Raw genomic sequence first — 12954 nt, forward strand, 5'->3', positions numbered from 1 at the left:
GCAATTGGATCACTGGTATTTCCGGTGAAAAGCGAGCCAGGTGATTGGCGAGATTTTGCTTCACCCAGAAGTCAGGTCGCGGTGCTTGTTGTGACAGCTCAGGTAAACCAAAAGAAATTAAACGCTACTTTGCAATTAAGGGAGCGCTTGTGTTAATTGATACAAGCCCATCTTTAATCATATCATCTGCTGAAGTCTGGGGTGACTGTCAAACTTTGCCGTAGGATATAAACTGGCAGAATTTGCATACGTCCCCGTATCTGTCCATCAGTCAGTCAATGTATTAAACTGTCCCATATCTTGCATGTCCTCTTTATAGGTCCGCTATGTTAGCTCAGCGAGATTCGTTGTAGAAGATGCGAGCAGCGTTGCGGCTGGCAATCGTGGCGATTCCGATGGGCGTGCTGCTGTCCCGTACCATGGCGTGGATGTCCAGTGGCAAAACGCACCAGGAACTCATAACCAGACTCAGGGGTAAATTCAGTCACTTTTATACGCTTTTGTTTAATTGTTGTTGTCGGAATTAGATTCAGTTTATTATTGCTTTGGCATGTTTGTGTGGTTGGTTGGAGGGCAGGAGGTGTTGTCGCGTCGCCGGAAGAAGGTGTGTTCGCGTGCGTTCGGAATTTACGGAACGAGACTGGAAATAAAACAATAAAGAAAAGCTGCGTTCAATCGAAGTCCATCTCTCCTTTCTCGGCAATCCTGAATGTGGAGCCATCCATACACAAATACGAACCCATCAATTTACACTATGATGGATGTTTACAAATTTTGAAAGTACAGTACTGTGTCAGAGCTACCATCAGTGCACCACACAATACACATGGTAAGAGTTTGAATGAAGTCACACAGATGCTCACCAGAAAAACACAATCAAATAAACGAAAATAATAAGGACTGCAGTAGTGTGCTTACGTGGTGAATGTACATATCTCATCACGAAACACCGCATATCAGCAAACATTACTCATTCGTTTAATAGAAGCCAATGCTAATTTGTTCAATCAGCAGAACCCAATGCAGCACTGCTTACCTTTAGGCTTTGATATGACAACAGAGACGCCGAACCCGTCAAAAAGTGGGTGTTTATACGTGATAGTGCATCTGCATTAAAAATGAAAAATTAATGAAATCGACATGACACTTTTCAAATCAACAAAGGATGCAAGTTACATCTTTTCTTAATTGGCTCTTGGTGAAAAGCAAGGATTGCCCGTGTTGTGTAAATATTATGGTTGGTAGTACGTTCAAGTGTGTGTGCAAATGCTCATCTACCAGTACACACCTCATGAAATAATAGGAGGGGGAACATGATCATAATAATTCAAAGAAAAATATGAATATACAGGACAATGATTAGTTGTTACAATTTTCAAATGCAATGGGCCAAATGCTTAAACAAAACAACGTTTTACTTTTGTATTTTTAGCCTATCTATATGTTTTAACGTACTTGCAATTTGGTTTGAATGTCCTTTCATTGTACACGTTTGTCCAGCCAACATCTCTACACAAAACATGAAAATAAAACGGTAAATATTTTCCATCATCGTATGAAAGGCAGCCTGTTTGTCTGTTTCTTCTATGGGCAGCTCAAAAGTCACGCATTTCCATAATGTTATCCTGTCATCAATTTGCTTCTTCAGATCATGGCGTCATCCAAAGCAACAGAGTGTTCAGTGCCATGCTGGCCACAGACAGAGCAATTTACTCCAGGGATTATCCATATGCAGACTCTCCTCAGTCCATAGGTCTCCGTTTGCTGGCGCTCTTTTTTTACAAACCCACCAACGCGCATCATTTTGCCATACACATTTGTGTGATGAAAGTGACCGTATGTTTCCTGTCACAGGGTTCAGAGCCACCATCAGTGCACCACACATGGTAAGAGTTTGAATGAAATCATATTTATTTGTGTGTAGCATCATCAGATATACCAACAAGTTTTTCAAACAACAAAAAGAGATACTTTTTGGATTATGGGGACATTATCTACAAACATGCCTCTTTTTCCACACACTAAAACCATTTGATTCAGAGTTCATCCTCCACTTTCACATTACTGAATTTTATATTAGGTATTGTTGTAATGGCGGATAAAGATGCCCCATCTTTATCTGTACAGTGAGATATTCACTGACTCTTCATTTCCAAATTGTTAAACGGGAACATGCCACCTGTAAACCTGTTCGTGGTCTCTGGAGCTGGAATTCATTCCAGCTTGCATTCATTGGATTTCATTGAAAATTGGACAACATTTGGTACTGGTTACTTTTTTTGTAATCTGTTCTAATTATGTTGTGACAGTTTTGTTTTCTGTAAATGAAAGACAGTATTGTAGAGAGTTATTATTGCTGTAAAACATGTGACAAGAAAAACATTTGTGTATTTGTCACTGAAATATATTAATAAGTAATTAAACTCATAAGTCAAGCCACGCAGGCATTTTCCTTTGGAGTTTTATTCTTTTTGATTCATGTTTGCAAAGCCGAAACGAAAAGAAGAAGAAGATTCATGTTTGCTTTTGTTTCTTTTTTTGCTCTGTCCCCCTGACAACATTGGTTTTTCAAGATTTAAATCAAGGTTTACAATTGAATGAAATCCCCCCCACCCCCCAATGTCCTGTCATCCTAACAGCATGCCCACGCTCTGGAGCTATTGAGTGACAAACTCACGGAAGGGGCATCTGCCCTGGACGTGGGCTCGGGAAGTGGCTATCTCACCGCCTGCTTTGCAAGAATGGTAATTGTCTTCGTCAGGTCAGATTGTTCTTTCATAATGCGGACGCTTCACTTATTTCGTTCCCTCGGCAACTGCCTTACTCTCTCCTATGCGCAGACAGGAAGCAATGGGCGAGTCGTGGGAGTTGACCACATCGATGAATTGGTTCAAAGTTCAATCAGAAACATCCAAGCCGACGACCCGGAACTTATTGCCTCAGGACGCATCAGACTTGTGGGTGAGTTAGACACAAACACATTTTTAATATCGTAATTGGGGTACCGACAGCAATGTAGCCACAAGGGGTCACAAGCCAGTGTCTTATTGTGCCGGTCCCAAGCCCGGATAAATACACAGGGTTGTGTCAGGAAGGGCATCCGACGTAAAAAAAAATGTCAAAACAAATATGCGAATCAAACCTCTGCAAGGTGGAGGTGGGACTCCACCAGGGGTCAGCTCTGAAGAGATAAAGAAGGTGGAGGATTTTAAGTACTTGGGGTCAACTGTCCGGAGCAATGGAGAGTGTGGAAAAGAGGTGAAGAAGCGTGTCCAGGCAGGCTGGAACGGCTGGAGAAAAATGTCAGGTGTGATGTGTGATAGAAGGGTTTCAGCAAAGATGAAAGGAAAAGTGTATAAAACAGTGGTGAGACCAGCCATGATGTTTGGACTGGAGACAGTGCCACTGAAGAAAAGACAGGAAGCAGAGCTGGAGGTAGCAGAGCTGAAGATGTTGAGGTTTTCTTTGGGAGTGACCAGGTTGGATAGGAGCAGGAATGAGTACATTAGAGGGACAACTCATATTAGCGGCTTTGGAGACAAAGTCATAGATGCCAGACTGAGGTGGTTTGGACATGTCCAGAGGCGATACAGTGACTATATCGGGAGAAGGATGCTGAGCCTTGAACTGCCAGGCAGGAGACAGAGAGGAAGACCGAAGAGGAGGTTTACGGATGTGGTCAAAGAGGACATGAAGGTAGCTGGTGTGAGAGAAGAGGATGCACAAAACCGGGATAGATGGAGGACATTGATTCGTTGTGGCGACCCCTGAAGGGAAAAGCCAAAAGGAAAAGAAGAAAGAAGAAAAAGAATTGGGGTACCGACAGCAAGGTCGATTTTTGACATCTGTCCACCGTTCTCAATCAAGAGAATTAAAAAATATTTGTAGGAATTATCCTGTGATGTCTGACCAGGCACAAGGTTTTAAGAGTGGAAATGTTGTAGAGACTCAACAACTGTCAATTAACTCATTCACTGCCAGACGTGCAAAAATGTGTCCACTCCAATGCCAGGGTTTTTGTCATTGTCACTTGAATTCCAGGACCCGCAGAATATTAGTTTTAGGACTACATCAACATTCAATACAGCATTAGAAATGTTAGACTCTCTTCTTTCATCAGAAAAAAAAAGTTACTGTAATATCTAAATTATATGGGTCTGGAGTTATATGAGCTTGAAATGAGGGTGGCTGTCCAAAACACAATGCAAGACATACATATTGGTTTATATAGCGCATTACCAACATTGGAAGCTGGAACAAAGTGCTAACATGGAAAAAAGGGAAATGGTGGAAAAGAAAAAAAAACTTTATCAGCACCCGAGCATGAAAAAACAAAGCCCAAAATAATTCAGGGATGGCGCTCATCGTCATATTCTTTTCCTGAATAAATTTCTGAATTGCAGTGAATGTGTTAAATGCAAGATACAACACAGGAAAGGATCATAACTTCATTTGAATTATAAAAAAGCGGCATTCATTTGAAGAGAATATGCAAATACTGGTGAGGGAGGACTGCTTTTTAAACCAGGTGTGAAAGAAGCCATTTTTTATATCTGTGTCCACAGTGAGAGATGGGAGGCTCGGGTACCCAGAGGGTGCCCCTTATGATGCCATTCATGTCGGTGCAGCTGCGGCTACCGTTCCTCAGGCCGTACGTATCCATCTTGGCAGCCCTTCAATGAATGAAAGTACCATCTTTTCCGGTGTATAAAGCGCACCCCCAATGAATGGTGTGTTTCCATATATAAGTGCTACAGTAGAGGCTGGGGTTACGAATTACTTCCCCTACGAGGGCGAAATGGAGTCGGTGACTGCTGGCAGTAGTTGCGAGACCTGTTGTGGCTCAATCTTATTTCACATGTAAGGCACAACTGCATATAAGGCGCAGGGTCATCTTTTGAAGAAAATCAAGGCTTTTGGGTACACCTTATACACCAGAAAATAATGGACTTTTTATTCTTCTTCCTGATGCATTTTTTTCACTGCTACAACTCATACTCTGTAACGACTTATTGTGCAGAAAATACTGTAATACCTGATAAACTTTCAGGTCAAATTAATTTTGAGTTGTACAATTTTAGAATTTCAACCAAATTTTCTGGGAAAAATGCCTCAAAAGATGAAAAAAAAGTACAAAATGATGAAATCTCTAAACTTTATTTTTGTAGCTTTTCCTCAATGACTTACGTGATGTCAGAATCTCATTAGCATTGCTTATATCAGCTCCATTCAGTGTGCTTCCTGCATCAGAAACTGTTTTCCATCTATATTTTGCAACACTTATTCCAAAATACAGAGAGAAAATTCACACACACACACACACACACACACACACACACACACACACACACACACACACACACACACACACACACACACACACACACACACACACAATGAAAGACGTGCACTGTAATTTGCTAGCAACTCACCCGCAGAAAAAATATCATGTAACTATAACATGTCCTTGAGAGTTTTGAAAGGCGCTTATCAATAAAATGTATTATTATTATTATTATTATTATTATTATTATTATTATTATTATTATTATTATTATTATTATTATTCAAGATTTAACTCACCTCTTGCTCAAAGTCAGCTGGATTGGGCTGAAACTCACTTGTTACTCTACTGAAAAAAAATGTGATTTAAAATTAATAATCGTGGAACCACTTTGATTTATAGCCATTGGAAAAAAATCTAACATATTGTGTATACTTTCAGAAATTCAGCTGTACAATACAATAAAACCCAAAATAGGCTTGAATTGAACTGAATGTGAGTCTTGATTCCCTCCCCACCCCCTTGCTGTAAAAGCTCCTGGAGCAGCTGAAGCCAGGTGGGCGCTTGGTGTTGCCAGTGGGCCCCAGTGGTGGCAGCCAAGTGCTGGAACAGTACGATCGTCAGATTAACGGCACCTTCCTCAAAAGAGCATTAATGGGAGTGATTTACGTCCCCCTGACAGACAAGAGACGACAGTGGCCTGGGTATGTCGCAACACAATGTTCACCTACACAAGTTTAATGATGTTCAGTGGACATGGACACACCCAAATACCAAAATACCTTTGCTAGTTTTGCATTTAGTATTTTCACAATTCTATGTCGTCATCAGCATTGGGCCAGGAATTGGCAGGATTTTACGTAACAATCCCCATGAGAGAGATCACATACCCAAAATACTGGCCTCTGCTTGGTCAATTGCCATTAATTGGTATAGCACAATGCTTGTTCAGAGTCGACGGAGGCACACTGTGACTCAACTTGCAGTGCCAGTTCAGGTTTCTATCCTGAAAGTAAAAGCCTTCGCCCACAGTGAACTTCCATAGCATCAGATCTGTATAGGGTTTGTTCTTTGTTTTATTTTTTTCCTTCAATTGAGTTGTACAGTTCATAAGTCACATACATGGCGAAAAAAGTTTAAATGATTTGCCCTGACCTAAATATTTTTTTATGTCACAAAAACTTGCCATTTCAACAAGGGTGTGAAAACATTTATTACCCACTGTATGTGTATGATATTAATGAGTAAAACTATATCACATTGCTTTATTTCTCTTCGCAGAGGTGAGCTCTGACAGCAGTGTGGTTGGCCCGGCAGAAGGTGAAATTGGTGCTGTACGGCTTCAATTCTTTGCTGGTTTCCCCAGGAAGTTTTTTCAATTTTTCTTGTGGAACTGTCACCTAACCCAACATTGAAAGGAGTATCTTGTGTTGTTTTCCTCACCATATTGTCTTGCTAGAGCATAACACCAAATTTAATCTGTGAACTTGAAAAAGGTGTCAAAGTAGATTGGAAAATGAATTTGTCCTAACCAGTGTGAATTTTCAACTTTGCACTTCAAAGTGTGTTTTGTATGAATGCCAGTGGGAAAGTCAAAGGTTTGGTCTGAATGAAGTATTACAAGCATAGCAAAATACTCATTGTGTTGTCACTGAACTTTAGTTTTATAGGTAGGTTACATGGGCTATGAATATATAATAAATTAAATAAGGGAAAACCTCTTTGTTGTATTTTTTTCTCCCAACCTTTGGTATGACTGAGTACTTTAGTTCCAGGAGTTGCAAATACATTTTGATAATTAAATATCATTACTCAATTTGTGGCTTTGAGTTTAATATGTGTACTGTGAAACTTTCAAGGTTAAACTTGATTGCAAATTTTGTAAGATAGATTTTAAGTATGATAAAACAGCAATATAATTACACGTATCAAAATTAAACTGTGCATACACCGGTTTCTTTTTTGACCGTACACTTCTGTTAGTGAGAAGCATAATGTTGTCACAATGATGGACACCTATTCCTCACAGTACAGTAGAGTACAGCATGTACAACATTTTGATGTTGTCATTTTGGTGGCGTTTAGGCAATTTTATTTTTGAAGTGGTCCTTGAATTTTTTTTTTGCACCAAATTCTAAACTGTATATAGAAACAACACGGGGAAAACAGCAAAATAACAAATCCTGCGGTCTTTAATTGAAAACATTACAATTGTAACACAAGTTAAAAGCTTTGTAAGACAACTTGTTTTTCTCCCCAGCATTATAACGTAAAACAAAATCGTAACTCTTTCAAATTGTAACCGGCATGTTTATTTATTCGGACTGTATGGTGACGTCATATACGTGCGCCTGCTGTTGGGAAGAATATCTTAGAGATGCACGCGGCTTGGACAGTCGCAGGATTTGGAAAATTAACTCCAGGTTTCTCAATTTTACATTGCGGAGAAACGACAAGACATTTAGTGAACAAAACGATATATGCTACGTACAGTTCTGTATCATATATTTTCCACAGAAGAGCTCATTGCAGTCGTATTAGCCTCACACCTTGGCCAATTTCTACACAAGGAAACGTTACACTTGGTTGTGAGTGTCCCATGGAACTGGACGCTACCACACCGGTGGAAGAAAGCAGCCCGGTGTCCGCTGAGGGAACCGCGGTGGAAGAGGCTAAAGTAACCGGCAAACGTAAAAGCGACGAGGTGAGCGCCAGGGGCAAAAAGCGCAGGGGAGCCCGAGGAAAGAAGCTCAATCCCGGGGAGAGATATGTCCCTCCTCCGCAGAAACGCAACCCTGGTGTCAGTTTCAGCCAGGAACATTTCGACGAGACCTCGTACTATTTCGAGGACGGCCTCCGGAAAGTACACCCGTATTACTTTGACTTTAAGACCTACTGTAAAGGTCGCTGGATTGGGAAGACCCTCTCGGAAGTTTTTGAGAGTGAGTTCCGAGCAGAGTCCATTGAATACTACCAGAATGCTCTCAAAGAGGGTCGCATCCGCTTAAATGCGACCCCCGTGGAAGACCTGTCAGTGGTCCTCAAGGTCAGTGCCATGATAATTCTAAATACAGTACAGCACTTAATTGCATGCTTTTATTATCATACCAAAACATGTAATCTGCTTTTCAGGAAGGCATCAAGGTGTATTTGTCTCACGATTTCTTAATACTAAAAATTAACAACAATGCTTGAAGTACCACCATAATGACCAACATTAAAATGCTGCAGTCGAGTAATAGCAAGGCTTCTTCTTTTCCTTTCGGCTTTTCCCTTCAAGGGGTCGCCACAGCGAATCAGTGTCCTCCATCTTCAGAGGTTTGATTTGCATGTTTGTTTTGGCCGAGCTTTTATGTCGGATGCCCTTCCTGACACAACCTTCTGTATTTATCCGGGCTTGGGACTGGCACAAGAAGACTAATGTCCTGTTGTGGCTACAGAACCAGAAACTCGCTCAGTAAAAGGCTTCCAAGTGCAAAATGGTCATCGGCACAGCAACATTCAAAAACCAAAATTATACTCACCATTTGATGACAATGCTCTGATCTTACCGTGAAATGGGAATCTCTTTCCGTTTGACATCCCAAGTATTAGCAAGGCTAGTGTTAAAATAAACCCATTTTTATTGATAGACCACTTAAAAAAAAACAACCCTTGCTGCCTACAAAGCACTGTCCATGCAATCCAAGTCAGACATTAAAACAATAAAATCACGAATATACATAAACAAGACAAATGTTTTATTCTTAAAATATTTTTCCATGATCGTAATTTTATGAAGCCATTGTATTAAAATGTAGTGCACAATAGTTTCATAAAGCATTGCAAAGCATTAAATGTTCAAAAACGAGCAGTTTAAAAACAATTGATTGCAAAGTTAAGTACAACTGACCTGTTCTTGACAAATACACTGAACATGATTAAAAAACAAAACTGGAAATATAGGCCAGTGCACAATTAATTATTTTATCTCTCACAGCTCAGGGCAGCCCATTTACAATACTGTACCCTGGATTCGCTTTGACAATAGGTGAATATTGAGTCTATTTGCTTTGACTGTGAGTCTGCTCAAAATACAATACATATTGATGTATATAGCACTTTAACCACAGCTGAAGTCAGGTGTTTATCCTATGATGCTTTTTCATGCAATTTGCTTCAGTGCAAGTGGTCTGTTGTTTACCACACAGTTTGATGAAACCCAAGTTAAATAATAATAATAATACATGTCATCTATAAGCGCCTTTCAAAACTCTAAGACACTTTACAATCACAAGATAGGTTTTTCTGCGGCTGCGTAGCGGTATTCACATGCGCCAGCGTTCACTGAACTCGGAAGTAACACACACTTATCAAATGGTCATCAGCACAATAACATTCAAATTAAGTACAACTACTCAGCATTTGATGACAATGCTCAGATCTAAACATGAATTGGGCATATCTTTCCAAAAATGACCGGCGTCCTCTGTAAACGTAGCAGAATGTCACCTTGTTTATTGCATGGACCGCTGTTTTATTGTATTTTTTTTATGCATGAGTCTGTGGTAAAATTTAATATTACCCTGGTGGATGTTGCACTTTTCAAATCTTAATTATCACAATATTATATGAAAAAAAAACTTTTTTGCGAAATGTAATCCAATGAACTAAGCACTAAAATGGTAACTGAGTGTTTCCTTCCTGTGCCATATGAGGCTTAATGTCCTTCCACAAATTATTTCATTTTGCTCACTTTGTTTGCTTGGAATCAGAATCAGAATCATCTTTATTGCCAAGTATGTAGAACACACAAGGAATTTGTTTCCGGTAGAACACGCTGCACTAGTATCGTTGTCAAAAAAACTGCTAAGTGGCACTATACAGTTCCATTTTGGCTACTGTTGAATCGTGTCCAGAAACTACCAGTACATTGTTTTTTTTTTTCCAACTATCGAGGCATATCCTAACGCCAGTTTTGCTGGAATGACCTAAGGGGTGATTGACATCCCAAGTTCCACTTGAATATTGCCGTTAAAAAAAGTCCTTTTTTTCCACATTGATGCACAAACACTCAGGCTCCCTTTTTGTCCTTGATGCAGGACAATGACCACATGGAGAATACAGTCCATCGTCACGAGCCCCCCGTCATAGGAAAGCCTCTGGAGGTCCTGGTGGACGATGGAAAAGTCATTGTGATTGACAAGCCCGCTTCCATCCCCGTCCACCCTTGTGGCCGTTTTCGACACAACACGGTGATTTTCATCCTGGGTAAAGAGCGGGGGATCTCGGAGCTGCACACGGTCCACAGACTGGACCGACTTACCTCGGGGGTGCTTCTGTTTGCCAGGACTTTGGAGATCTCACAGAAACTGGACCAGCTGGTGAGAGAGCGACAGGTAGGTTCTTTCTTCCAGACTCATTTCCGCCGCGTGTGCCTGGAGAGTATTTCAAGCCTTGCGCTTTTCCTTCGCAGCTTGAAAAGGAATATGTGTGCCGAGTGGAAGGTGAGTTTCCGGAGGGCGAGTTGGTGTGCGAGGAGCCCATCCTGGTGGTGTCCTTTAAAATTGGGCTGTGCCGCGTGGACCCGAAAGGAAAGGACTGTCGGACGGTGTTCCAAAGACTTAGTTTTAATGGCAAGACCAGCGTGGTGCGTTGTTTGCCCCTGACTGGCCGCACTCATCAAATCAGGGTGCATCTTCAATATCTGGGATTCCCCATCCTCAACGATCCCATTTACGGTGCCTCCGCTTGGGGTCCTCACAGGGGAAAAGGGGGATTGGTGGGAAAGACGGATGATGAGATCTACAAAGCTCTGCTTGCGGAGCATCAGGGCCAAGAGAGCATCCACGTGCTGGATGCAACTGACAATGGCGCCGTGTTGTCTCAAGAGGGACAGAAGGTAAATAATCTGGGAGATGGTTCGAGTGGAGAAACGCAACCGTCTCAGTCTGGTCAAGAAATACCACGGGGCGCCGTGAAGGAGACGGCATGTTCTTCAGATGTTGTCGGTGACAACAACGTTCTGAAAAAATCTCAGGACCCTCTTCCAGATACATTCCATGAAGGCCAAAGGCGGACAGGAACAGACCCCCTGTGTAGTGAGTGCAAGCTCGTACGAGCTGACCCCACCCAAAAAGAACTCATCATGTACTTACACGCTTTGCGCTACAAAGGACCCGACTTTGAATATTCTACACGGTTACCCGACTGGGCCAAAGATGACTGGTTGGAAGTGGACTGATCCAAGAACGCCACTGAAGAGGAATTGCTTTCCACATGAGATTAATTTTCCTGTGAGGTTTTTATTTCCTTTTTTAGTCTGACTGGAAAAAAATCCAAAATATGGCATGTTTTTTGTGCCTTCTGTTCTTCCAATCATTCACTTTCCCATCTGGTACCAACTGCATTCGTTGGCCATGCTACAAATCACCAAGCATCCAATGAAAATGATGGCATCTGATTAAAAAAAAAACACATTAAAATGTTCTTTTTATTGTACTGCGATGTGAAAAGGATTGGCCACTTATGATTGGGCTTTTGAGTTTCATTATTCTGCCACATTTGCATAATGACAGAGTAATTCAGATGAGGACACAAAGGACACTTTATAGTGATAATGTTTCAGCTCCAGACACGTTTCAGACCACCTACAATGTATGGAGTGTCTCTTATTGTGAATAAAAATCAAATAATTTCCCATGACAGATTAATCCAGTGACTTTCAAGGTGTTTTTATACGCCGGGAGAGGGGCTGCCTTTACAGCAGCTTCTGTATTTTGTTTTTCTACTTCTTTCTTTCCTCGTACTTTCATCACTTTGCTGCTGTGAAATGTAAATGCCACTGCGAGACTAATAAAATCTAATCCAATCCAATACTAAATTTGTAACAATGTGTATCGAGATTAGATTAATTTTCCCTCGACATTTTACATAGCCTTATTCTTCAGCCACCTGAGTTTCTCGCAAATATAAGCTTCCCAACATTGCCACATTAAAAAAAATGTAATTTTCCAATGTTGCGGACAGTCAAAGAAAGTCTGAGCAATCCATGCCTATTTTGGATTGGATTTACCTTTATTAGTCTCGCAATGGAGAAATTTACATTTCACAGCAGCAAAGTGATAAAACGAATTAAAGTAGAAAAACAAAATACATGAAAATACATTTTAGAATACATTTTACATTTCAAAATACATTTTATAAGTGTATATGAAGGTGAGGTCTGAAGTGGAAGTACTGCATGTGCTTGAAGCACATGTATGACATGAGTCAATGGAGAGGCTCATCATTTTATTATGCTTAGCCACTCAATAATGTAGTGCGTCCATTCAGCAGAATTTCAGAAATCCCGAGAAAGTGGATGTGTGAGGCGATCGGACAGTGAGGAGGACTTTGTTTTCTCTTTATTTAGTTTTACTTTAAACGTAGTAAATTGGAAATGAGCTGTGAAAAAAGCAAATAAAACTCACTTCAGGAAAATGTTTCATTTCATTTGAATGGAAAGTGTAACCGTTTCATGACCTGTGAAAGCAGGATCCTCTATTTCTTTTTTTTTTGAAAAGCCTGATATAGATAAATATGTTCAACATGTCCAATAAAGTTGTGACTTGCGAAGGCTCATTGAATTGTCACAAATAGGAACGTCCCGATCCAATCACATGATTGGAAATAATAAGAAAACCTTGAAT

General features: G+C 40.7%; 2 protein-coding genes across 4 annotated transcripts; both read left to right on the forward strand.

Moving 5' to 3' along the window:
• The first annotated feature begins 37 nt into the window (after window positions 1-37).
• pcmtl (l-isoaspartyl protein carboxyl methyltransferase, like) lies at window positions 38-7016 on the forward strand. Of its 3 annotated transcripts, XM_089004874.1 has the most exons (9): window positions 44-102; window positions 320-474; window positions 1649-1753; window positions 1855-1886; window positions 2640-2744; window positions 2841-2961; window positions 4566-4651; window positions 5819-5988; window positions 6566-7014. In XM_089004874.1, the coding sequence occupies exons 2-9, from the start codon at window positions 357-359 to the stop codon at window positions 6576-6578; spliced, it is 750 nt and encodes a 249-aa protein (XP_088861000.1). In that variant the 5' UTR covers window positions 44-102; window positions 320-356; the 3' UTR covers window positions 6579-7014. The 3 variants fall into 3 exon arrangements, with proteins under 3 accessions (XP_088860999.1, XP_088861001.1, XP_088861000.1); XM_089004873.1 differs by having other exon boundaries at window positions 38-102; window positions 2640-2961; window positions 6566-7016; XM_089004875.1 differs by lacking the exon at window positions 1649-1753 and having other exon boundaries at window positions 40-102; window positions 6566-7015.
• Window positions 7017-7640: 624 nt separating this feature from the next.
• Window positions 7641-12789, forward strand: rpusd2 (RNA pseudouridine synthase domain containing 2). Its single transcript, XM_089004816.1, has 3 exons — window positions 7641-8330; window positions 10366-10662; window positions 10740-12789. The coding sequence occupies exons 1-3, from the start codon at window positions 7662-7664 to the stop codon at window positions 11505-11507; spliced, it is 1734 nt and encodes a 577-aa protein (XP_088860942.1). The 5' UTR covers window positions 7641-7661; the 3' UTR covers window positions 11508-12789.
• Window positions 12790-12954: the final 165 nt, after the last annotated feature.

The sequence above is a fragment of the Hippocampus bargibanti genome, linkage group LG09, assembly GCF_051943395.1.
Source record: "Hippocampus bargibanti isolate YZ-2025 linkage group LG09, ASM5194339v1, whole genome shotgun sequence".
NCBI classification, from domain to species: domain Eukaryota; kingdom Metazoa; phylum Chordata; class Actinopteri; order Syngnathiformes; family Syngnathidae; genus Hippocampus; species Hippocampus bargibanti.